Genomic DNA, 24,456 nt, shown 5'->3' on the forward strand with positions numbered 1-24,456 from the left:
CCAAGTGTCTCTAATAATTTGATCACCCACTGTATATCTCTCACTCAAGTGAGGAACACATGGGCTGTAAATGACTTGTTTTCCTTGATCAACTGCTAACGCTTGAGATACATCCTTTTCGAACCGTACAGTTGGGTCCAATATTACTGCCTTATTCTTTTGTCTATTAAGAGCAACTATATCCACTTGTCTGTTACTGCCATCCTCGGATATACAATGTACTTCTTTATGTACTTCAAGATTTTTATTTTTCCTTAAATGTGAGGCAATATAACAGCGAACACTATGATGACGTATATTGCGCAATAAATCTCCTTTAGGACATAATCCTAGCGCATGATCAAGAGTCTCAGTCTCCTCACATTCTGGAGTTCTACACTGTCGTGAAGTCGTTGTGCACCCTGGTACTGATCTTACTGCTGCAGTATTGCATGACATTTTAATGGCAGTGTCCATTCCGATGACGATAATCATTTTCTGTTACTCATCCAAGAATTTACTTTCGATTCATCTTGGGAAACTGATACTCCTTTTCCTTTATGCTGAAGACTAGCCCAAGCATTATAGGCTTCCTTTTGTAAATGTTTTCTAATTTGACGTCCAGTTTGTGGAACAGAATTGTTATTATATTGGATTGCTAAATTTCGTAAAGATTCTTCAATCTCGGACACTAAATTTTTACTAATATGAAGATGTTCATCATCAACCTGGAGGTCGACCTGGTTGGCTAGTTGGTATAGCGCTGGCCTTCTATGCCCAAGGTTGCGGGTTCGATCCCAGGCCAGGTCGATGGCATTTAAGTGTGCTTAAATGCGACAGGCTCATGTCAGTAGATTTACTGGCATGTAAAAGAACTCCTGCGGGACAAAATTCTGGCACATCCGGCGAGGCTGATATAACCTCTGCTGTTGCGAGCGTCGTTAAATAAAATATAACATTTAACATCAACCTGGAGTAATGTCTTAGCAATATTAAATTGCTGAATATTAGCCTCCCATTCCATTTTCACCAAGTTCAATCCCCTAACATTTCGAGGAGCATAAGGCATATTATTCGGACAATCATGTGGTAGATTTAACATTTCTATAATAGCTGACCGAATTAATTTATCGACATCTTCAAGAAAAGAAACTGGAATCATGCTCAATGGAAAATGTAAATGATAAGTAAATCCTGGTCATATAAATTGATTAAGAATGTGAAGTTTTTGATCTGGTTTCAAAAGTATGGAAGTTGATAAGCTATTTAGATCACTTTCTAGTTTTTTAATAAGATTAGTTCTATGAAGAACTATCTCATTTGAAAATGTAACACCAAGATACTTAATAACGTCACCATTTTTTTAAAAAATTGATATTTTGTCCATTTGGTAATAGTAGGTTTCCCTCTTCCATTTGACCATTACCAATACTGATAATGTTACACTTAGCTGGATTTATTTGCAGACCAAGGGAAGCTAAATTACTAATACTGAGATTGATAAGTTCTGTACCAGATTCTTCATACTTTCTAGTAATCACTATAACATCCGCAAAAGAAGCTACAACTGATAGCTTACTATTTTCTGGTTTTAAAGAGAAACCATATTCTTCAATGATTTCTGGTTCTGAAAGTTCTTGCAACATATCATTAATGGCTATGTTAAATAGCATGGGAGAAAGATGAGATCCCTGTGGTAAAGCTTTCAGAACATTTATACAGTCAGTTTTGTTTGGACCTGTTTCGACTCTGATATTGTTTTCTACAAGGTCAATTATAACACTTCTTAAATTTTCAGGCATATCAGTGCGAAGTTTATTAATATTACTATGTATTATTATTATTATTATTATTATTATTATTATTATTATTATTGTTCATCACATCCATAATGATACACTAAGGGACGTAGTTTTTTCATATCCAAGAAATTGTTTGTTTGTTCTTGTTCTTCAAAATAACTTATGCCTAGTATATTTTTTTTAATAAATTGCGCTTTGGGGTGCGGAAAGGGGTGCTCCGATTTTTTATGAGGTGCTTGGGCACCTTTTCGCACCCCCCTAGCGACGTCCCTGGGTCCAGCACCGATAGTTGCCCACCATTTGCTCCTATTGGGTTAAGAGAAACCCCCGGAAAAAAAACTCAAACAGGTAAAGTTAAATATATTGAGACATAGGTGGCAATAACAGATGAACGTTTTCGCCATGGTATGCCATCATTAAATCGTGAAAACCAGCATCTTACCGTAAACCATAAAATTGTATTCAGAAATCAGCAAACAAGAGTGCACACTAATATAATTGAGAGCACATTACCAGCATATAACAGGCAAAGAAACCTTTCTCAATACACATTCAAGAAATTATTGAAAAAAGGGAGAAGACATAAAAACAATTTTTTTTTAATTGTTGCAAAAATACAGTAGATTGTAGCAAGACATATATACTGTTCATTTGATGTTAATCATTACATGACATGAAAAATTACATGATAGAATAAAGAAAGTTAGAACTATCAATTTCTATTCATTTACTATTACATTCTTAAAAAGTGTAGAGATATATTATGTAGGCCTAAAAATGGTTATCACGAGAAGAGCCAAGGCAAACTTTGATACTTGTGTACTATAATTTATTTTATTTCATTTTTATTTGTCCATAAGACAGTTAAAACATAGGACTTGTCAAAAAGAGAGAGATAAAATAATTAAAACAGAAAACAATAATTAAAATAGATAAAAATGTAATAAAGAAGGACCAATGTAAACTCACACGTATTTCATCTAAATTGTAGGGACAGAGGTTTGTTAAAATTCTTTTGATGTGTGTTTTAAAATATCTTAAATCATTCGTATTTTTAATTTCATGAGGCAAACCATTATATATTTTTAAGCCATTGCCCATATACGTGTTCGTGAAACTTGTCAATCGATGTGCTGGATTATTAAAAGTTTCCTTAAAACGAGTGTTGTAATAATGAAAATCACTATTTCGATAATATTCCTACAATATATCTACCTACAAAATACAACAATAAATAAATAAATATGTAAATAAATAAAGCAGTGAGTACCTTTACCATATCAAGATTTGTAAATTTATTGTTGAATAGTTATAATATTCTCTGACAATGTACCCACACAAAACCCCTACTATATTTTGCTGGTGATATCGCCATCTTGTAATGTCACTGTGACGTCATCATGCTGTTTCATAAGCTGGTATCATAATGTACACTATTCTTTTACTATATAGGATATCGCTTAATTTTCGTAAAGTTTAACGAAGTATGCGGTCACATCATGGCCGACATAAAAACAATACAAGTAGCCTAAATGACACTACAAAAAAAAAAAAAAAAAAAAAGAAGGAAAAATTACATACAATTTCACGATATCCCATTGCAAAAAATAGCTCTTGTTGACAATAGGACATCAACACAACTCATGATACATTTTAAAAAAGAACCCGTCTGCTCTTGACAATGGGATATCAACAAAATTTTAGGATATCCCATTTTCAAAACGAACATATCCGCCCTTATTTGAAATAGAATATCACCAACACAAAACATCTCTACCAAAATAAGTAAAATACCAAGCATATCACAAACCTGAAAAAAAAAACACACGCACGCACGCGCGCGCGCGCACACACACACACACACACACACACACACACACACACACACACACACACAAATATAACGTACCGGTAACAACTATTATCGAAGCTACTGAAACCTAACCCAACCCAAGTTGGAAGTTTGTGTCGCATGCTGTAGAAAAGCCACATTTTTCTGTTATGGATGGGTAGAGCAACCTGTCTACTTTACAAAATCAGGTAAATCTTTCTTATGCCACAGCCACTAATAAATAAACATAAAATACCTTGAAAATTCCTTGGATTTAAAGTAATGAGTAATAGAAATTGACGTGATCACTGGAAGAAGTGTAAGCTCACCCGACCCGCCCTAAATACGTACCTTACTTATATACGAAAATCGTCGTGGGTGAACGAAGACAGTGGGTTTTAATGTTGCCAACATAGTAATATACACACCTAACCTAACCTTTCTCATAATACTACACACCTAATCAAACCTAACCTAACCTGTCACATAATACACACCTAATCAAACCTAACCAAACCTGTCACACAATACCACACACTGTAGTAACATTCCCCACATTGGTATCATTTCGTTTTCATGTATTGCCGGCTCTGTCAATCGTGTCGGTTTCTATCTATACAGGAATAATATAGTTAATTACATTTCAATGAAGATTAACACCTCCAAGTTGAGTATGCCATTAAGTAAAACGTAACAATATACCTCCCACTGAGCAGTCTTCTCTGTCACGCAACGACTTGGTGTCACGGTTCTTTTTACGTAAACTGGTATCACGGCATCAGTGATCACTTCATCGTGAACATGCTGTAAAACAATCTTATCCAAATTACGTACTTCGTATTAATTGCTTCGTATTGACAGTTGAAACAGGTGTATCAATCCACTATATCTGTGCACAAAGGTAAGTATTTTGTTACATTAAGCGTAAGTGACATGATCAGCTCTTCACAAACGGTATTTGGCCCAAAACCAAGATAGAACTCTTGGAGTAAACAGCATCCACACACTTTCCGCATGCATTCCAGTCCATGTGTTGTAAGCCTACGTCTGCTCATAGTGGCGATATTTCATTTTTTGCTGTCGTATATAACAATTGGGCAATGGGAAGTCGTATTTACATTTGAAACTTTTGTGTTACGCTGTGCTATTGTTTTGCATTATGGTTGCATTGCGAGTAGGCCTACCTATAACATATGCGGGCGGTTTAGTCTTTCTGACAGCTTCAGTCTTCAATTCTCCGATTTGTTTGTACACCAGAATCATCAACATTTTCATCTGTGCTCGTTTTTTTTTTCTGTATTACGGAGTTGTGGAATTATTTCACATACTAGTATGATATGATATTTATTAGTCAAACAGCATCTATAACGTCATGGTGTACCTTCATATTTATGTATTTAGGAGACTCGTAACTTATCATTACATTATTTGCCATTTCATTACTTTTTCTCCTCATCAGCTACTTATCTCTCCTCTGTTCCTATTGTTAAACTGATGACTTTCTCTACTCATCAGATCAAACACCACTTTTGTTGTCATCTATCAGCTTAGTTGACTACATAATTCAAACACAACACATTATATTCACAATATTCCCCTTTACTCTTTACTATATTAACACTATTCTCCTTTTTTATGTACTATATTAACACTATTCCCTTTTGCTCTTTGCTATATTAACACTAATCCTCTTAATTCTTTACTATTTTAACACTATTCTCCTTTACGTTTTACTATATTAACACTATTCCCTTTTGCTCTTTGCTATATTAACACTAATCCTCTTAATTCTTTACTATATTAACACTATTCTCCTTTGCTCTTTACTATATTAACAGTATTCTCCTTTGCTCTTTACTATATTAACACTATTCTCCTTTGCTCTTTACTATATTAACACTCATCCTTTTTATATATTATAGTGACACTGTTCCTTTTGCTCTTTACTATATGAACACTATTCCTATTTGCTCTTACTATATTAACACTATTCCCCTTAACTACTTACTATATTAACGCTATTCTCCTTTACTCTTTACTGTATTGACACTATTCTCCCTTTTTTATGTACTAAATTAACACTATTCCCATTTGCTCTTTACTATATTAACACTATTTCACTTAACTCATTACTATTTCCATTTACTAGGTTTCGAAACATTAATCTTATTTCCTATGCCTTCACACTCATCCCTCACTTACCTCATTTCATCCATTCTCACTTTCCATGACTCTGGTTCAATCCTTTCAGCACAGTTCACTTGTACCATATTTCTGTCTTTATTGTTATTGATATTCTCTTCAACATTGTTCCTAATTTTTCCCATCACTACTTCTTCTACAAATGCACTCACACTTTCTGCACTTTCTATTTCACTTACACTTGTCGAATCTTGTTTTCCATTCAACAAGTTCTTCTTACCTGCCTTAATCCCTCTTGTAACGTGTATCCTCTTCTTATCTACACGCTTCTCTTTTAAAGCACCCATGTTCCTTATGTCGCTCTTGTTATTCTTCTTCGCTTGGGCCAGTCTTATTGCTGATGTCCACAACTTCATACGCGGCATACAACGAATCTCGTTTCTGATTACAGGCTTGTTTTCATTTCCTCATTCAATAACCCTGAGTGGAATTCTGCTCAGTCCAGCTTCTTCTCCCGTTTCCATAATATGATCTGAAACAATTTTTTGTCTAGGTCCAGAAGATGTCATTATTATTTCCATCCTTTCTTCTGCCTTTTCACGGATTAAATTTATGTCTTCTCCTATTGAATGCTTAACTATTTCTTTCTTCGGAAAACGTATTATGTGTCTTTCACGTGTTAAAATTTATATAACCAACACAGCACAAACAGGCTGCATTCCGAAAAATGATACACAGACTACTCAACATACCAATGAACCAACATGATTACAAATAAGAGCTAAACACAATCAAATACATAGCACAAGAAAACGGATACAACCCCAACATAATACGAAAGACAAAACATAATAACAATAAACATAAAAATACAACACAAACACAAGAACACATAAAATAGATCACACTAACATATGAAAACAAAAACACACACAACCGCATTCAAGAAATTAAATTACAACATTGCACACAGAACAAATAATACTCTAAAAAAAACATTTCGACACACAAACAACACAAACAAACAAATACAACCACACAGGCGTATACAAACTCAAATGTAACACCTGCAACAACTTCTACATAGGACAGACAGGCAGATCATTTCAAACACGTTACAAAGAAACATCACAGCCATAACAAAATTTAAACGCTTCCACATATGCAGAACACATCGCAAATGCTAACCACACATAAAAAGACATCAACACAGACATGGAAATTCTACACATCCAACCAAAAAGTCAGAAACTAAACACACCAGAACAATACGAAATATACAGACACACAAAAACACATCCAAATGAAATTCTGAACACACAATTCAATTTCAGAACACACACACTCTTTGACTTCACATTACCCAACACAAACACACCCCCACAGGAAATAAAACAAAAGGCGCCTTAGACCAGCAGCAACCAGTTCTGATGATGGCCAATAGCAGGCCGAAACATGTTAACAAGGTAATATAAAATTTAACAGGTGAAAGACACATAATACGTTCTCCGAAGTGATATAGTGTTAAAAGATGTGTAATCAAGATGTATATTTCTTTCTTCTGTGCCACTGTCTTCTTCTTCATACTCATCGCCCTGGTCTGTCTGCTGCATTCTTCCCTATTTTCGTTTATACCTGTATTGCGAATCCTGGATGATCGTCATTTTCAAAGCAGTACTCCACAACGTAGAATTTTCCATTTACTTTCAACTTATTGTCATACAGTTTCGCGAAATGTCCTTTCGCTCTAGCTGCTTTCATAAAAGGAAGCAGTAGTTTTCTTGTACTACTCACTTGAAATGACAATTCTTTTTCTACGCGCAATTTTTAACCACTGAGCCATTTTCAATTATTGAAAGTGTCTTCCCTGATTCTTGTATTCCTAAACCTTATTATCAGGGAACGGATTTATATGGACTAAAAATATATGAAATATGTAAATATATATGTAGTTATTTTTACCAAAATATGGAATTAAATATGGATTTTTACCAAAATATGGAATTAAATATGGACTTAAAATTATAAAAAAATGACTATGTACGTTAAATATTGGTACATTTTAATCAAACTAAACAAAAAATATAATGGACGTACCTTATCTTCCAATGTAGTTTCAACAAAACACAATTTTTATTGTCTGTTACCATAACAATAGGTTACAAACATTTCTTTCAAGTGCTGAAAAGTGAATCTTCTTCTATTGTCTCTGAGGATAGATTTATACTGACTAAAAGAGCGTTCGACGTCACAAGAAGTAACTGGTACATAATTCAATTTCACAATGTCTGCTGGGGATAAGTCCAAGTTAATCTTCACTGTTGATTCACCACTCATCACAGCAACAACCTTTTGTAGTTCTTCATATCCAGGGTTTTTTGAAAGTACAGTGTCCACCTTAGCTCTTACTGCATCTGCAACTTTACCTCTACCACGATTCAGTTGTTCCACAGTACTATTTATAATTTCAAAACTTTCAGATAGTGAAAGGTGCCTATTTTGGAGACTTTTGAGCGTTTTTATGATGCATGAAAATGTATGCTGAATGTGAGCTAAGTCATTTTTCACACTTATGTCACAGGTAACTGTTTTCGCAGTATCAATTGAGACTGCATCTTCAGAGTCCAATGCAAGGAGAACATTGTTAATAGAGTCTATATGTTCGGCATAATATTCAACTGCTTCTAGCCATGTACCCCATCTAGTTAAAATTGGCTTTGGTGGCAATGGAATTTCAGGGTACATTTCTTTCAACACGTTAACTCTACTGGGAGCTTTGAGAAATACTTTTTTCACTGATGAAATCAACAAATCTACTTTAGGGAAATTGTCTCTGACCACTTCTGCCACACGATGAAATGCATGCGCCACACAAGTAAAATGAGTCAATTTAGGATATACAACAGATAATGCTTGTCCAGCTTTGACCATATAAGGGGCAGCATCGCTAATAAAGAATAACACATTATCGTACAGGATACCCATAGCTTCGTTGAACAGTTTAACTATAGTTTTGTTATTGCACTTTTCTAGAACATCACAATGTAAAAGAATTCGTTCAGAATATTGTTCACTTAACAAACCGATAACTACATTACCAACAAGTCTACCTTCTTTGTCGGGAGTCTCATCAATGGAAACCCAAATTGAACTATCTTTAATTTCATCTCTTATCTTCTGTATTGTCTCATCGTAGATGGATGGAGCATACGTCTTCCTAAGTGTTGACTCATCCGGGATTGTATGTTGAGTATATTTTTCAAGGAATTCCCTGAAGACCTTATTCTTTAGTTTGTAGAGAGGAATATCAGCAGAGATGAGAGAACGGCACAGGTCGATGTTAAACTCAGATCTTACATTCGATGTTGTTGGTTGTGTTAAAAACAATTGTCTCTGCTTGGAATTTAGTTGTTTGTTGGCCTGATGTTTACTAGTTGTAATGTGTTGTTGCACCAGGAACTTTTGTGTAGATGATACTGCACACTGACACAAATTACAAAATAATATTTTATTGTCAGTTGATAAACCATCTTCTTTAAATTCTGAAATGTAACTTGTTAGTTTTGATTTTAAATTGACTGAATGACGTACTTTTGGCATATTTACCGTCTTTATAGTATGATTTACAAAACTGAACCTATGTGTACTCTGACTGGCATTTAACTGTTGAGCTGCACAACTGAAGTCTGTTAAAAATTTTAAATTAAATTAATACAGTTTTGTAACTTACTTTCCCATTGTTGATAGGACTGCTAATTTTCAAATAACTCTGATGTTAAAAGGATTACTGAACATGTGTTTAAATCTCTATTGTTGAAATGTATTTTTAAAAGTTAATGGAATTTTGTTTTGTTTTATTGTTAAACCTAATATAATATGGACTGTTTTATATGAAATATGGAAAATATATGGAAATTAACGAAAATATGTACTAAACTCTAAAATATGGAAAAATATGGAAAATAAAAGTAGGATTTTTCAACACTACACATTGTGAAACATAAAGATAATGCAAAATATAAATTATATTAGCTTTATAAGTAAATATGTATTTACATATAAATCCTTTCCCTGCTTATTATAATGGTCTTATTTACTCTGCCTCCTAATCTATATGTTTCCTCGATGTGCTCTTCAAATTCAAAATTAAAAACCACTTTACACAGCTCACATCCTGTCTCGAAACTTTCCTCTTCTTTCTTTCAACCCCTTTCTTCTCCACCAAAAATGATTAGGCTTCTTTTCCTCATAATGTATTCAGAATCACTTACTTTCTTCCTTAGACGATTATTCTCATTTAGCAACTCCTCCATCTTCACACTGATGTTATCCACCCTCGAGTTCTAAGTTTTCTAATGAGTGAGACTTCTGTGTTGCTTCCCTCTGGTTTAACCCTGTCATGTCTTGCACTGCTTCACTGCCTAATTCACTTGTTTCATCTCTTGCTATCTCCTGTTCTATTCACTTTTCCATTTTTGTGTTATGAAAATTTCACTTTTACTACCAGTTTAACGCAGGTATCACATACTAGTAAGTACAGTCAACTCTGGATATAGTGAACTCGGTTATAGTGAACATTCGGCTATAGTGATCCTAAATCATTGGTTGCGACCCACAAACATTAAAAAGTACATTAATGTTTCCGTTTATAGTGAACCTCGCTTCGGTTATAGTGAACCTTGTATCCTGACAAATTCTTATTTGAAGTCAGATCTTCTTGTATAAAATTGAGAGAATGTGTTGAGAACAACATTCTAAGTTTCTTACTCCTTTAGTCGAAGGAGAAAGGAAGGATCAGTGATTCCTAGAGAATGGACTGTGCTGTAAATCCAGGCAACACGTGACGACCTTGCCTCACTCCACCATCGAAGAGTTGACATTCTGTTCTCAGGCACTTTACTCTACTGTTATTTCTAATCCTCCACCGTCAAGGGGTTGCCTTTTGTTCTCAGAAACATTTCCTTATGACGGATAGCATCGAAACAACAGAAAATGAAATTGTCTTCTTTTATGAAAAGGGGACGGTCATTATGTCCAGAGTATAAATGAAGGTAAGATTTAGATGGCTTTCAAACTCCATCAACCTTCTCCCAGTTCCCATTAAGTGACCCGAGAAATTCCAAGGCTGAGTACGCAGTCACACCATAACAGCGTTTGTCATTTCTACCTGATGTAGTGTTTCAACAGTGAATGTACTGTATAAAATTGTCGAAGCGTAAAGTGTTTTCTTTGGAAGATAAGGCGAATATTATAAGTGGCATTGAACGTGGTTTTTCGCAAACGGACATGGGCCAACAGCATAGTTTAAGTAAATCAACTGTGAGTAACAGTATACAGTGTAATCTATTCCACAACAATGAAATATTTTATTTTCTTGTCCACAATTCCATCCATTTCAGTCATTTAAGGTTAGGGGAGAGACACTTCGGATATAGTGAACGAAATATGCAAGTCCGCAGAGGTTCACTATATCTGGAGTTCGCTGTATATCAAAATAGCATGTCAATTTGAGATTCTTACTATTGTCTTTTTCAGTCGTGATGTATGTGATCAAGATGGAACCTAACACTGACTTCAAGGCAACAGAAAGAAGTGTTAACACAGAAATGGAAGAGTGGAAACCTTTATCTGAGGTATCCCATATTGAGAGCGATAACTAGTTACTACTTATTTTCAAAATACGTAGCTTATATCAATATAACTTATCCTGCGGCGGAAAAACCATCCTAGAATGACTGGGCGCGACTTAAAACCATGTATCATATAGCTATTCATTTACATGCTGCGTTACGAGACTTTTCGTAGGCTACAAATTATGTTACTACTGACTCTGGAGTGTGTAAACGTGCGTTTGTTGACATCAGGGCTTAATAATAAAGTGAAGATACATTGAAAATAGTCGCTGGTTTTTCATGATCAAGTACATATGATTATTGCATAATTATTATGTTGTGTGTTGCAGGAAGTAAATATATTAGATCTGCAAGTGACTGGGATAAAGACAGAATGTACAGACTACACCTATGATCTAAAAACCGAAATGACATTTGATGAAACTCCTGTGCCAATCGACTTTCCCGTCTTGAAAAGTGAAGCCGAGGTGTGTGCAGTTTATAAAGTAACTTGGTCGGCAGTTTTCCCTGTGTTACCTAATGGCTGATATGACTGCTACATTCAGGCAGGGTTGCCAGATAAAGGAAACACAACCGTCGTACCAACATATGAAAAATGTCGTACTTCAGCTAAAAATTTATTGTCGTACATTCCTAACCTTACTATTTTTTTTTTTTTATAGATAATGTGTACAAACATATTTCAAATAGAACTAACAGGGGGGTTTCATAGGCCTATTTATAATTATACTAGCAAATTTTTGTTCAAATGATTACTAATTATTATTATTCACATCGAAAATGACATTTAACATTCAAACAAATCACCATTTCTTCATCAACACTGTCAACTCCGTAAAGCATGCATGATGACGCTTGATCAGAAACATTTTCATTCTACTGAAAATCAGCAGAAACTTGTCTTTGGCCAGCTCGACAGCAGATATTTAATATCAGTCAGTGCTTCAGCTGATGATAATTAATCCACCTGCAGTCGATTCATATCCAATACCTCTATAATCGGTGCTTTAGACTTCTTAATGCTACTGCAGTACTATTTAAATGATAAAAGACTTCCACTGCCAAATATCTAAGGAAGTTAGCAGATCTCTGAGCTCATATCACTCTGATATAAATAACTGCGCAGTAGAATGAAACCTAAAGCCGAAGATGACAAATTATGACTTGCGTGGCAAGCGTAGTCACCATATTGATTTTAAAAGCATCTTCTATCCCTTTAAAGGATGTTTTTTTTATATTAGTCAACGACATACTGAATGAAGAAAATTTGTCTAAAAAAGAAAACGGATGAATTAACCTTCAATTTTATTTTAATTATAGACTAACATTGTAAGTTCCAAAATAATTTTGGATCTTCATTAAAATAGCCGTACAAAATTGCGTACGACAAAGAGTTAGTTCGTACCTCGTACAATTAGTGAAAAAAGTCGTATGCGTACGACTATAGTCGTAAGTATGGCAACCCTACATTCAGGTGGCCATGTAATTATGTCATAATTATTATGTTATGTGTGTTACAGGAAAGAAATATATTAGATCTGCAAGTGACTGGAATAAAGACAGAATGTACGGACCACACCTATGATCTAAAAACCGAAATCATATTCGGTGAAACTCCTGTGCCAGTCGACTTTCCCGTCTTGAAAAGTGAAGCCAAGGTGTGTGCAGTTTATAAAGTAATTTGGTCGGTAGATTTCCCTGTGTTACGTAATGACTAATATGACTGCTACATTCAGGTGACCAGGGGATACGATTTTTTCTCTTATGCTGTCCATTTCTTCATCCTTTATCTTTCTGGAATCTTTCCCACTCCAATTTTGTCGTAGAGACAACAATGCTGAACGTTCACTAAATCATAAACATTTTGATAATTTCATTTCTGCCTATAATTTATACCATATCTTGTGGCTTTTAAGGAACCCGGAAGTTCATTGCCACCCTCACATAAGTCTGCCATCGGTCCCTATCCTGAGCAAGATTAATCCAATCTGTACCATCTTATCCCACCTACCTCAAATCCATTTCAATATTATCCTTCCATCTAGGCCTACGTCTCGGCCTCCACAAAAATCTTTTTCCCTCTAGCCTCTGAACTAACACTCTATATCCATTTCTGGATTCGCCTATACGTGCTAAATACACTTTCCATCACAAAAGTCTGGATTTAATGTTCCTCATTATATCAGGTGAAGAATAAAATGCATGCAGTTCTGCATTATGTAACTTTCTCCATTCTCCTGTAACTTCATCCCTCTTAGCCCCAAATATTTTCCTAAGAACCTTTTCTCCGACACCCTTAACTTCTGTTCTTCTCTCAGAGTGAAAGTCCAAGTTTCACAACCATACAGAAGAGCTTGTAATATAATTATTTTATAAATTCTGTCATCTTTTCTGGGAACAGACTGGATGATAAGAGCTTCTGAACCGAATAATAACACGCATTTCCCATATTTATTCTGCTTATAATTTCCTCCCGAGTATCCTTCATATTTGTTGATGTTGCTCCAAGATATTTGAATTTTTCCATCTTTTCAACAGATAAATTTGCAATTTTTATATTTACATTCTGGTCACAAGACATAATCAATTAATCATATACTTCTTCTTTTTGGGATTTACTTCCATACTTATCTCTTTACTTGTTTCAAGTAAAATTCTCATTTTTTCTCTAATAGTTTGTATTTTACCATATCTGCTTTTAATATAATATAATTGGGCCGCTCTCAGTTAATCCTGTAGTAGGTGGCCAAATTGTTGTGTGCATCTCTTTTACGAAATATACTTAATTTTGTCGATTTTAATTTCCCTTTTGAACGTAGTTTATTAACCAAACTCCACATATTTTGAGCCTATTAATTGAAACCAGCTTCTTATAACCATGCACTAATATGACAAATCACAAAGCCTATTTCATAGTTCGTTGTTCATCCTCCACCGACTCTACAGGAGCAGCCTCACAATGACTGTCACTTGGGGACAAAGAATGACTCATGTCTTCGCGTCCAACTCCTTCAGTAAATCAATAGACGTGATTGGGAACAATAAAATCGAACTAGAGGAGGCGTTTCGTAGAAAACTATTTCACTACTGATTCTGGAGAGTCTATACATACTTTCATTGATATCAAGATTTGATAATAGCGTGAAGAGGTACTAAAATTAATCACTGGTGTTTCGTCAACAACCACATGTGATATATTACATAATTATGATTTCCGTAAGCCAATGTATCAGATCTGCACATGACTAAAATAAAGAGTGAATGTGTGGACAAGAGCTATGATACGAAATCAGAACCCACATTTGATGAAACACCTGTGCCATTTGACTGTCTCATCGTAAAGAGTATTGTTGAGGTGCATGCATTTTACGAATTGATTGATCGGTACTTCTCACTGTGTTAATAACGGGCAGCTATATTAGGAGACTAGAGGATATGATAGTTGCTCTCATTCTGTCTATTTCATCCTGTAGTCCTTCATGAATTTTCTCCACCCAATTTTCCTGGTAGAGAATGTTCACTAAATGTTATATCCAGTTTGAATTTTTTAACCACCACTGATAATTTTTATCAAGTCTAATTCTACTTTAATGTTCAGCCCAGAATTAAGGGATGGGGGGGGGTCAATTAAAATTACTCTGCTGGTAGTGAGTAAACTTATGTTTTTGCCTGGTGTAGGAAATAAAGTGAATTAGGTTTCTTGTAATTTTTCTTACAATCGGCATTTTATATAGTACCAAAATTGGAAATATGGAAGATATTGAGGAAGAGAGAGAAGAATAAGTAGTTAGTAAGGGTTATGGAATCATCCTAGAAGTCAGTAAAGAGACAAGTGAGGATTGATGGGTTTTTCTCAAAGAGATTTGAAATGAATAGAGAGGTAAAGGAAGGGGTTAGTTTGAGTCCATTGCTGTGTATTATTTTTATGGGTGAAATAATTAAAATAAGCAAAAGAAGGACAGCGAAGTTGAGAGTTTTTTATTGAAATTAGAGACCTGTATATAGCCAAGTGTTGCTGTATAGAGACTACATATTATTAATAGTAGTAGAAGCGGAGCAAAAATTACGAGAATCAGTGGTTGAATAGCAGAAATATTAAGAAATAAGAAAATGATGGTAAATACCAAAAAGAGCAAAGTAATGCAGATAGGTAGAATGGAAGAAACAATAGGTACAATCCATATTAATTGTAACAGGAAATAACTAGAACAGTGAAAACATATGAATATCTTGGAACTATTATACACCAAAATGGAAAAATAAATTAAGAAATATTAAACCGAACCAAGATAGCCTGTAACATTTATTATCAATTAAGTAACTTAATATTTGGAAAAAGAGAAATACTGCCTAAAAAAAAACTACAGATATACAAATCCGTTATAGAGCCAACCCTGCTGTGTGGAGGAGAAAGTTGGCCAGCAACAAATGAGAGAATAAGTAATATAACAGCAATTGAAATGAAATGCTACTGAATAATTGGAAAAACAATTAGGGATAGAGTACGAAATGAGAAAATTAGAAAGGAATTCAAACAGAAATCAGTAGAAGAGAAGTTAAGAAGAAAAGAACTTAAGTGGTATGGGCACATGGTGCAAATGAGAGAAGAAAAAAAACCAAAGCAAGTAATGGAGGCAAAGACGGAAGGGAGAAAAGGGAAAGGAAGACCAAGTATGATGTATATGGATAATACTGAGACAATGGCAAGGAAAAGAGGGAAGGAATTGGGGAACTGAGAAGAATGGCGAGGGATAGAGAAGAATGGAGGAGATGGATTGACGCAGACTTGGCGCTGTGAGGCAAAAGGGAAAGATGAGTAATTTTTCTTTTTAAATTTCTTTGATAGCTCAAGTCCATATGATTGCTGTAGACTAATTCTTGGTCCAGTTGGTGGCGTACACGCATCAAAGTCACAATTAACAAAGACATCTTCAGATTTCTGGTGTCATCTTCCTTCATTCTGTCGTTGCAGCCTCACACTGACTTATATGGGGAGGACCATTTAATCATGCTATTGAATCCAAACTTCTGGAATATACCAACAGACTGGATTGGGATGAATAAAATCAGACTAGACTCTGGAAATGTTACGAGTTAAAAGGCCGTAAATGAAGTAATTGATCACAATAGAAGGTGGGAGAGTCCCCCTGATTATCTATATATGAGATATCTTCAATTTTTCTTTACACTCAGCAGAATACTTTCCTGGTCAAATCCATTTTCTGTTTTATTACTAACCTTCCTTTGTTTATTTTAGTTACATGCTTTTTATAAATCCAAAAATATCTTAAATTGTTCGAAACTTTCTTACCAAAAATATTTCCATTACCAATTTTTCTGTAAGAGTTGGATCAATTGTCAATTTCGTTTCCCTGAATCCTACTCACCTTTCACCATCTCAGAGTAACATTCAAGTATCAATCTTATTTACTCTTAGAATTAACATAATGTTTATGCACTTCTTAATATGGGATGCTTCTTACAAAATGCCATATTATTTTGTCTTTGTATTCTTTAAATTCGTTTACTTTTTTTTTTACCGAGAGTATTTGAACCTTTCATTGGATTAAGTAGGGTTTGAAATCAAGTCTACAGCATATAAACTGCCGTGCATTGATTCTTGAACGATTGTTGCCGTAGAGCTTCCTTTTGCAGGAGGAGACACGTGAGTTAAATAAAACGGAGGAGGAGGAGGTCAAACAGGAAGCAACAACAGAAGAGGATGAAATCCTTACTGAAGGGTGAGTGAAGTGTGTTGTTATTGGTTCACTGCTTTATTTAAATAATAAGGACGGGGAATCAAAATTTGTAATCAGTAAGGTTCGGAAGTTCATAACCTAAAACTCACAGAAAAAGGACCTATAAAATGACCTCAAATGTCTAAAAATATGACATTGAAATTAAAAAAAAAGACAACGACTTTAATAGTAATATACAAACAAAATAATAGTATACTTGGATCTGTGAGATCCACACCTGTGGAGTAAAGGTTAGCGCGTCTGGCCGCGAAACCAGGTGGCTCGAGTTCGATTCCCGGTCGGGGCAAGCTACCTGGTTGAGGTTTTTTCCGTGGTTTTCCCTCAACCCATTACGAGCAAATTCTGGGTAACTATTAGTGCTGAACCCCGGACTCATTTCACCGGCATTATCACCTTCATCTCATTCAGACGCTAAATAACCTAAGATGTTAATAAATCGTCGTAAAATAGCCTACTAAAATAAAAAAAAATACAATTGATCTGTGAAAAATACATTGCCACAAACTCAGTCACTAACTCTCGCAAAAAACTTTGTCTGCTTTGTTTCATTTTTCGACATTTTTACGTCTTCTCTTGTGTCACAAAATATACTGACTGCGGGCACTGCGGCTGCAATATTTGTTCTGTTGCATTGAATGAGGGGAAGCATGTAACACACATGAACAGGAGTCAAGGCTGATGTAACCATAAGAAAAATTCTTTCAAGATACAATCTGCAGTATGTTCTCGAATATAGAGTACGACATTATCATAAAAATGTCCGTTCTTAAGCAGAAAAGAGAAGAAAATGCAACAAAAAAGTAAAACATTTCCTAAAAAATGATCAATAGACAAAAGACCAGAAAATGCAAAAAAAAAAAAAAAATGCTACATAGAAGTAAACTGTATTAGTTCGTATTGCGGAGAAACGAGTTTGTATTGCATCCTGCATTGTTTGTGATTTCTCAGAAGACAGATATTTCATCAACTTCCGAGCCCTATTAATGAATTTCAATATGAGTATTTTTGAAATGAAGGACTCATTATTCTTGAGTGTCATTTCGACCTGTAAAACTGTCTATATGTCTCTATTTCTTTTTGTCTATCTCTGTGGCTCTGTCTCTCTTTATATGTTTCTCTCTTCTTCTTTTTTTCTGTCCATCTATTCATCCGTTTATAAGTATCTGTGATAGTCTATGTCTTCATCCTTCCATCTATTCACCCACAAATCCATCCAACTAAATATAGAAGTCCACGTATACAGCAATTTTTAAGGATATTAAAAGGTAAAGGTATCCCTGTAACATGCCATGAAGGCACTTGGGGGGCATGGAGGTATAGCCCCATGCTTTCCATGACCTCAGCATTAGAATGAGGTGGTGTGGTCGGCACCACGCTCTGACCGCCTTTTACCCCTCGGAAAGACCAGGTACTCAATTTTATAGCAGGCTGAGTCAACGTCAGGGCGGTTCTGAAAGTTTGACAACGAGAAAAAATCCTGTCACCACCCGAGATCGAACCCCGGACTTTCCAATCTGTAGCCAGCTGCTCTACCAACTGAGCTACCCGGCCGCCTTAAGGATATTAACTTCCTTGTAAGTGATTTGTTCTCATTTTCCGATTTGCACTCTCCAAACCCTAAAAGTGAATGGCAATAATGTAATCTGTCCATGTTTAACTTGAAGGTTTTATTATGTTTACATCATTATATAATGATTCAGTTGCTGGAGCAGGTGGAAGTTGTAAACTATTTCTCATGTATTGTCATACTGGACAATGAAGAAGAAACTGTCATGGAGAAATACATAAAAAAATACAGCTGCAAAGAATCTAATATTTCGAAAAATATGTCTGCTAAAATGTAGTTCTGTCAAATTGCAAAATTTGTCGTGATCCATAGCTCAAGCAAAAAGTAATGTCATAAAAGTACTCATATTTGTACACTGGTTAGTGATGGTAAGTGAGTTGTCCCTCAATGCAGGCCCTCACTCTTGAATTTCTGGCATCGAAACTACAGAAATATATTTCGGGAAAGGGTCTCTTATTAATCCAAAAGAAAATGTACTTCCATGTAAGTTATAGTTACATACTTACAAACGGCTTCCAGTGAAACTGGAGGTTCATTGCCGCCCTCACATAAGCCGGTCATCGGTCCCTATCCCCAGCAAGATTAAACGAGTCCTACCGTCATATTCCACCTCCCTCAAATCCGTTTTAATATTATCTCCCTTCTACGTCTCGGCTTCCTGAAATGTCTTTTTCCCTCCGACCCTACAGCTAACACTCTCTTAAGCATTTCTGGGTTCGAGCATATGTGCTACATGCCTTGCCCATTTCAAAAGTCTGGATTTAATATTCCTAATTATGTTAGGTGAAGAATACAACACGTGCAGCTCTGCATTGTGTAACTTTCTCCATTCCCTTGTAACTTCATCCCTCATAGCCCCAAATACTTTCTTAAGCATCTTTTTTAAACACCACTTAACCTCTGTTCCTATCTCGAAGTGAGAGTCCAAGTTTCACAACCATACAAAACTGGTTATAAAACTGTTTTATAAATTGTAACTTCCAGTTTTTTGAAAGGAGACTGGATGACAAAGCTTCTCAATCGATAATAACAGCATTTCCCATATTTATTTTACGTTTAATTTTCACTCGAGTGTCATTTATATTTGTTACTGTTCGTTCAAGATATTTGAATTTTTCTATCTCGTAAAAGGATAAATTTCTAATTTCTATATTTCTCTTTAGTAATATATTCTGGTCACGAAACATAATATATTTTGTCTTTTCGGGATTTACATCTGTTTACTTGCTTCAAGTAAAATTCCCATATTTTCCCTAATAGTTTGTGCAAATTCTCCTAGCATATTCACGTCATTCACAAGTGATGTAACCCGTTCAATTACAAACCCTGCTTGATTTCCTGTAATTTACTATATTACATATTACAGACTAAAGTTAAAAAGTAAAGGTAATAGTGCATCTCCTTGCTTTAGGCTGCAGTGATTTGAAAAATTGTGATATAGAAATTGGCATATACGAACTCTCCTGTATGTTTCACTGAGACGCATTTTAATTAAACTAGGTTCATGGAATAATAAATTAAATAAAAATATTATATAGTACTTCTCCCTTAACCGAATCATGTGCCTTTTTTAAATCTATGAGTAACTGATGTACGGTACTGTTATACTCCCATTTTTGTCCAATATCTCAAATACAAAAAATCCCATCAATTTTCGATCTGTCACACCAAAAACCACTTTGGTTAAAATCCTGGTTGGGATAAGTTATCTGGTTGAGGTCTTTTCCGGCTTTCCCTCAACCCATGAAGACGAAAATGCTGTGTAACTTTCGGTGCTGGACTCTGGACTTATCCCCCTAGCGTTTTCACCTTCATCTCATTCAGACACTAGATAACCATAGCTGTTGATAAAGCATCGTAAAATAACCAAGTTAAAAATCTCTTTATGAGAATTACCTTCAATTACTCCTAAATATTTTGTGCGAGATCGTGTGTATTTGCTTGCTTTCCGCGCATAACCAATACGCGGTAAGTGTGAAATACCACATTCAGTATTCCCAATGTAACACACACAACAATTTCCCTATTCTTACCGCTTAAGCATCATATTCATTTTACTGCTTTAGGCTTTTAACATATTATTTTTAAAGACGTTCAATATAGTAATAATTATAAATTGGAAACTTACCACTGCAATTTCACCTAAATTGCACTGTTAACTATTGTTTTTAAATATTTGCAAAAATTAAGTAAACTCTACAACACCACAAAAGTTACTGCATTTGTAATGCAAGTAAAATTAAAGAAGCCGTGAAAAAATCAAGATACCAGACTCATCATAGACTGGGGGAAAAAAAAGACAGACGTATATCACGGCCTGCTGCAGTATAGTAAACACAGAAAACATTTTATAGGAACAATGTTGAAGATAGATATATTTGTTTTCCAAAGTTGCCGTCATTGAACAGAAACCAAGATGGAGATTTCATTGCAACTAATTAGAAATTCCTCTTTCAGGTATGTAATAAACGATCTTCGCACAAAATAATGTACAATACACGTGCGGTATGTTTGTTTTCATGTTCTCGGAAATTAAAAGAGCTCACCTACATTTCGCTTTTTCAATCTTTTCCTCGAACATGAAAACGTCAACATACCGCTCTTGTAACGCATATTACTATTTCGGCATTAATTACTAATTACTAACTATATCTTTGTGTTGGATGTAGTTTTGTTATTGCTGATCTGTTCTACTGTGGTCATTATTGCTTGAAGTAAGAGCATATTTTCTTCACAGAGTTGGAGTCCCATCTTCCTGCGACAATATTACAAAAGATGAGCGTGTGGAGACAGGTGAGAATACATGCAAGAGTGATGTTAGTGGAATGTGGTTTTTGAGTCGGCAAGGCTCAAAAGGAATGCTTTTAGATACGCTTCATTTGCAATGTTTGTGAAAAGAATTGTTTGAAGTTGGATCATTTCAAAAGATATGCACGCGTACACACGAGCGAGAAGCCATTCCGTTGTGACACATGTGGAAAGGCATTTTCTGAATCGAGTAATCTGAAAAATAATGCACGTGTATAGACGTGAGAAGTTACTCGATTGTATTATAATATCTGTAAAGACATTTGCGTTATTTTGTATGGGTAATCTAAAAAGGCATGCTCTTGTGCACAGGGGAGAAAGTATTTAGTTGTGATATGTGTGGAAAGCAGGGGCGTATTTTGCGGGCTACCGGCGGTAGCCCAAGGAAATTACAAAAGAAAAAGTTTATAATATAACATAATGTAATAATTTTGTATTATTAGTTTTACCATAGTAATTAAAATTAAACTAATTGTTAGATATATTTTGTGTAATAATAGGGTCAGCGGTAGCCCAAACCCTTTAACCAGTATACGCCACTGGTGGAAAGAAATTTTCGGAATCTCGTATACTAAAAAAAGGATGCACTTGTACACACGGGGGGAGAAGGCATTCAGTTGTGATATATGTGGAAAGAAATTTTCTGAATCTCGTATTCTAAAAATGCATACAGTGCACACAGAGAAGGCATTCAGTTGTGATATATGTGGAAAGAAATTTTTCCCATCTCATAGTCTAAAAAGGCATGCACTCAAACACACGGGAGAAGGCATTCAGTTGTGATGTGAAAGTGGTAGTCTAAAGAAGAATGCACTCGGTACACACGGGAGAATTAATTCATTTGTACAATGCGTGTAGTTGCTGTTAAGTTTAAGTCTGTATTAGTGTCTTAAAAAAGATTTGTTTCTGTTATAGCAAAATCATCAGCACAAAGACAACGTGAATTTAGGCAACGTATGAAGGAGCAGGGCCGATATGAAGAATGGAAAGAAAAAGAGAAAGTCAGAAGTAGGAAGAAAAGAAATGCGCTCAGAAAAACTGAACTTGGAAGAGAACTACTTAAAGCAAAAAACAGAGAACATAAACGAGCTCAGAGATTGAGAGAGAATACTCGTTGCAAGTCTAGTCTCATCAGAATGCTCAAATGTAAATATTTTTCTAAACAGCATAATAAGCAATGGAATAAGTTAAAAATTCTTCTCAAATTCAAATTTTACATTTTAATGAAAACGAAAAAGTACTTAATCATTTTTCTCTAAAATAAGTTTTTCTGCGAACAAGTAGTGTGACAAAAATGTCAGATCGCAACTGCGCGTATTTTTCTGACTTCATACTCTCAGTTACAGGCCGATTATTTAGTCCTGACAGCTCAGCAACGCGAAAGAGGGGAAGTAATAGGACTAGTGGGGAGAGTTCCGGAGTTGAGATAAGGGCAAACGGTCGGTAAAGGAATGCAGTACAGCTTAACTGTACTGGAAACACAACGCTATACAGCATGAGTGACATGCGACCGCTCTGACTGCAGGCGACAGACTAGCCTGAACATCCCTTGGCCTGACCTAGGTGCACATTGCCAGCGACTGTCAGGATAAATAATCGTACTGTACTACTGTTTGGTCAGTAGTAAGTAGGGATCGGATTTTTATGTAATATCAAGGTGTGAAATATGTACATATTTATGTAAGAAAAATAAGCTGAATTTGTACCAAAATATGTAAAGTCATGAAAATATTTAATATCAATATCTGCGCTGGTTTGTATTGTTAAGCCTAGATATTTGTAGTCTGGTACAATTTTTATTTTTCTGTTCTTCATGAGGATTTCTACTGTTTCTGGTGCTCTTCCGCCGTTTCTGAGTATCACCAATTCTGTCTTGTTCACATTTATATCAAATTTGTTTATATTGCACTATTTTACCATGATGTTTATTGTTTCTTGTAACTTTGTAAGTTCTCTAGACCCTACTACTATGTCGTCCGCCTATGCGTATGAGAATATTCCCTTCTTGATTTTTACAATACAAAGTAGTTGTATGAGAAAGGTTGCCTTTTGTTCACTTATATTTACAGTGAGCGGTATGGGGTGAGTGCCTCTTTTACTTCCTGGAAATAATATGTTATATTTCGTCCCGAAATATATCCTTTCTCGGGTAGGTAAGTAGGATTTTTAAATCTGTGTATTTCAAATTGTAAACTTCCCAAGCAGAAGTTTTCTTTTTCCTTTTAAAGAAGTAAAAATGAATAAAACCCCGAAATATGTAGATTTATATAATACCAAACCATAATATGTAATGTGGGGTAAATATGTAAAAATATGTAGTATCAAATTTTAATATATTAATGGTAATTACAAGATTCGCAAAGATTTGTTATTTATATACGGTTAGGTTCAAAGGAATATAATATGTAATTACATAAAAATCCGGTCCCTAGTAATAAGTGAGACTTTGGTGAAGGTGTATATGCGTGTAGTAGCTGTTAAGTTTAAGTCTGTATTAGTGTGTTGAAAACGATTTGTTTCTGTTATAGCAAAATCATCAGCACAAAGACAACGTGAATTTAGGCAACGTATAAAGGAGCAGGGCCGATATGAAGAATGGAAAGAAAAAGAGAAAGTCAGAAATAGAAAGAAAAGAAATGCGATCAGAAAAACTAAACATGGAAGAGAATTACTTAAAGCAAAAAATAGAGAGTATAAACGAGCTCAGAGACTGAGAGAGAAACTGAGACTTTCAGACACTGCAACGCCTAACAGAGATTTAAAAACAGACAGCATTATGGAAAATGGCAAAATGCAGAAAACGAGTCAAAGAAGCACTACACAACTCTCCAACCAAAGGAAAAGAACTCGCTGCTAATTTAGTACGAAAGGAAGGCTTAATAATGAAAAACAAAGGATCTAACCGACGTTCACACAGCAATTCTCCAGTTCTATG

The 24,456-nt window shown here is 35.1% G+C and overlaps 2 protein-coding genes across 5 annotated transcripts in view; one reads left to right on the forward strand and one right to left on the reverse strand.

Moving 5' to 3' along the window:
* The window catches only part of LOC138691577 (zinc finger protein 678-like), a 33,604-nt gene extending 29,191 nt beyond the window's left edge, over positions 1 to 4,413 (reverse strand). The window contains exon 1 of the mRNA XM_069813679.1: positions 4,315 to 4,413. The gene's annotated coding sequence lies outside the window, so the exon portion shown is untranslated. The remainder of the gene's footprint in view (positions 1 to 4,314) is intronic.
* On the forward strand, positions 4,406 to 24,415 carry LOC138691579 (uncharacterized). Of its 4 annotated transcripts, none has more exons than XM_069813684.1 (8): positions 4,406 to 4,513; positions 11,290 to 11,387; positions 11,717 to 11,854; positions 12,908 to 13,045; positions 17,028 to 17,128; positions 21,451 to 21,506; positions 22,437 to 22,667; positions 24,050 to 24,415. In XM_069813684.1, the coding sequence occupies exons 2-8, from the start codon at positions 11,295 to 11,297 to the stop codon at positions 24,376 to 24,378; spliced, it is 1,086 nt and encodes a 361-aa protein (XP_069669785.1). In that variant the 5' UTR covers positions 4,406 to 4,513; positions 11,290 to 11,294; the 3' UTR covers positions 24,379 to 24,415. The 4 variants fall into 4 exon arrangements, with proteins under 4 accessions (XP_069669785.1, XP_069669786.1, XP_069669787.1 ...); XM_069813685.1 differs by having other exon boundaries at positions 17,043 to 17,128; XM_069813686.1 differs by lacking the exon at positions 11,717 to 11,854.
* Positions 24,416 to 24,456: the final 41 nt, after the last annotated feature.

Source organism: Periplaneta americana, chromosome 16, assembly GCF_040183065.1.
Source record: "Periplaneta americana isolate PAMFEO1 chromosome 16, P.americana_PAMFEO1_priV1, whole genome shotgun sequence".
Classification (NCBI taxonomy): Eukaryota; Metazoa; Arthropoda; class Insecta; order Blattodea; family Blattidae; genus Periplaneta; species Periplaneta americana.

Excerpts from the sequence above, each read along its gene's own strand:
- LOC138691579 (XM_069813684.1), top strand. The coding sequence starts at position 11,295 with ATGTATGTGATCAAGATGGAACCTAACACTGACTTCAAGGCAACAGAA. Across the intron at positions 21,507-22,436 it reads AGATGAGCGTGTGGAGACAG|CAAAATCATCAGCACAAAGA; the intron begins GTGAGAATACAT and ends TTTCTGTTATAG. Across the intron at positions 22,668-24,049 it reads TCTCATCAGAATGCTCAAAT|CAAAATCATCAGCACAAAGA; the intron begins GTAAATATTTTT and ends TTTCTGTTATAG.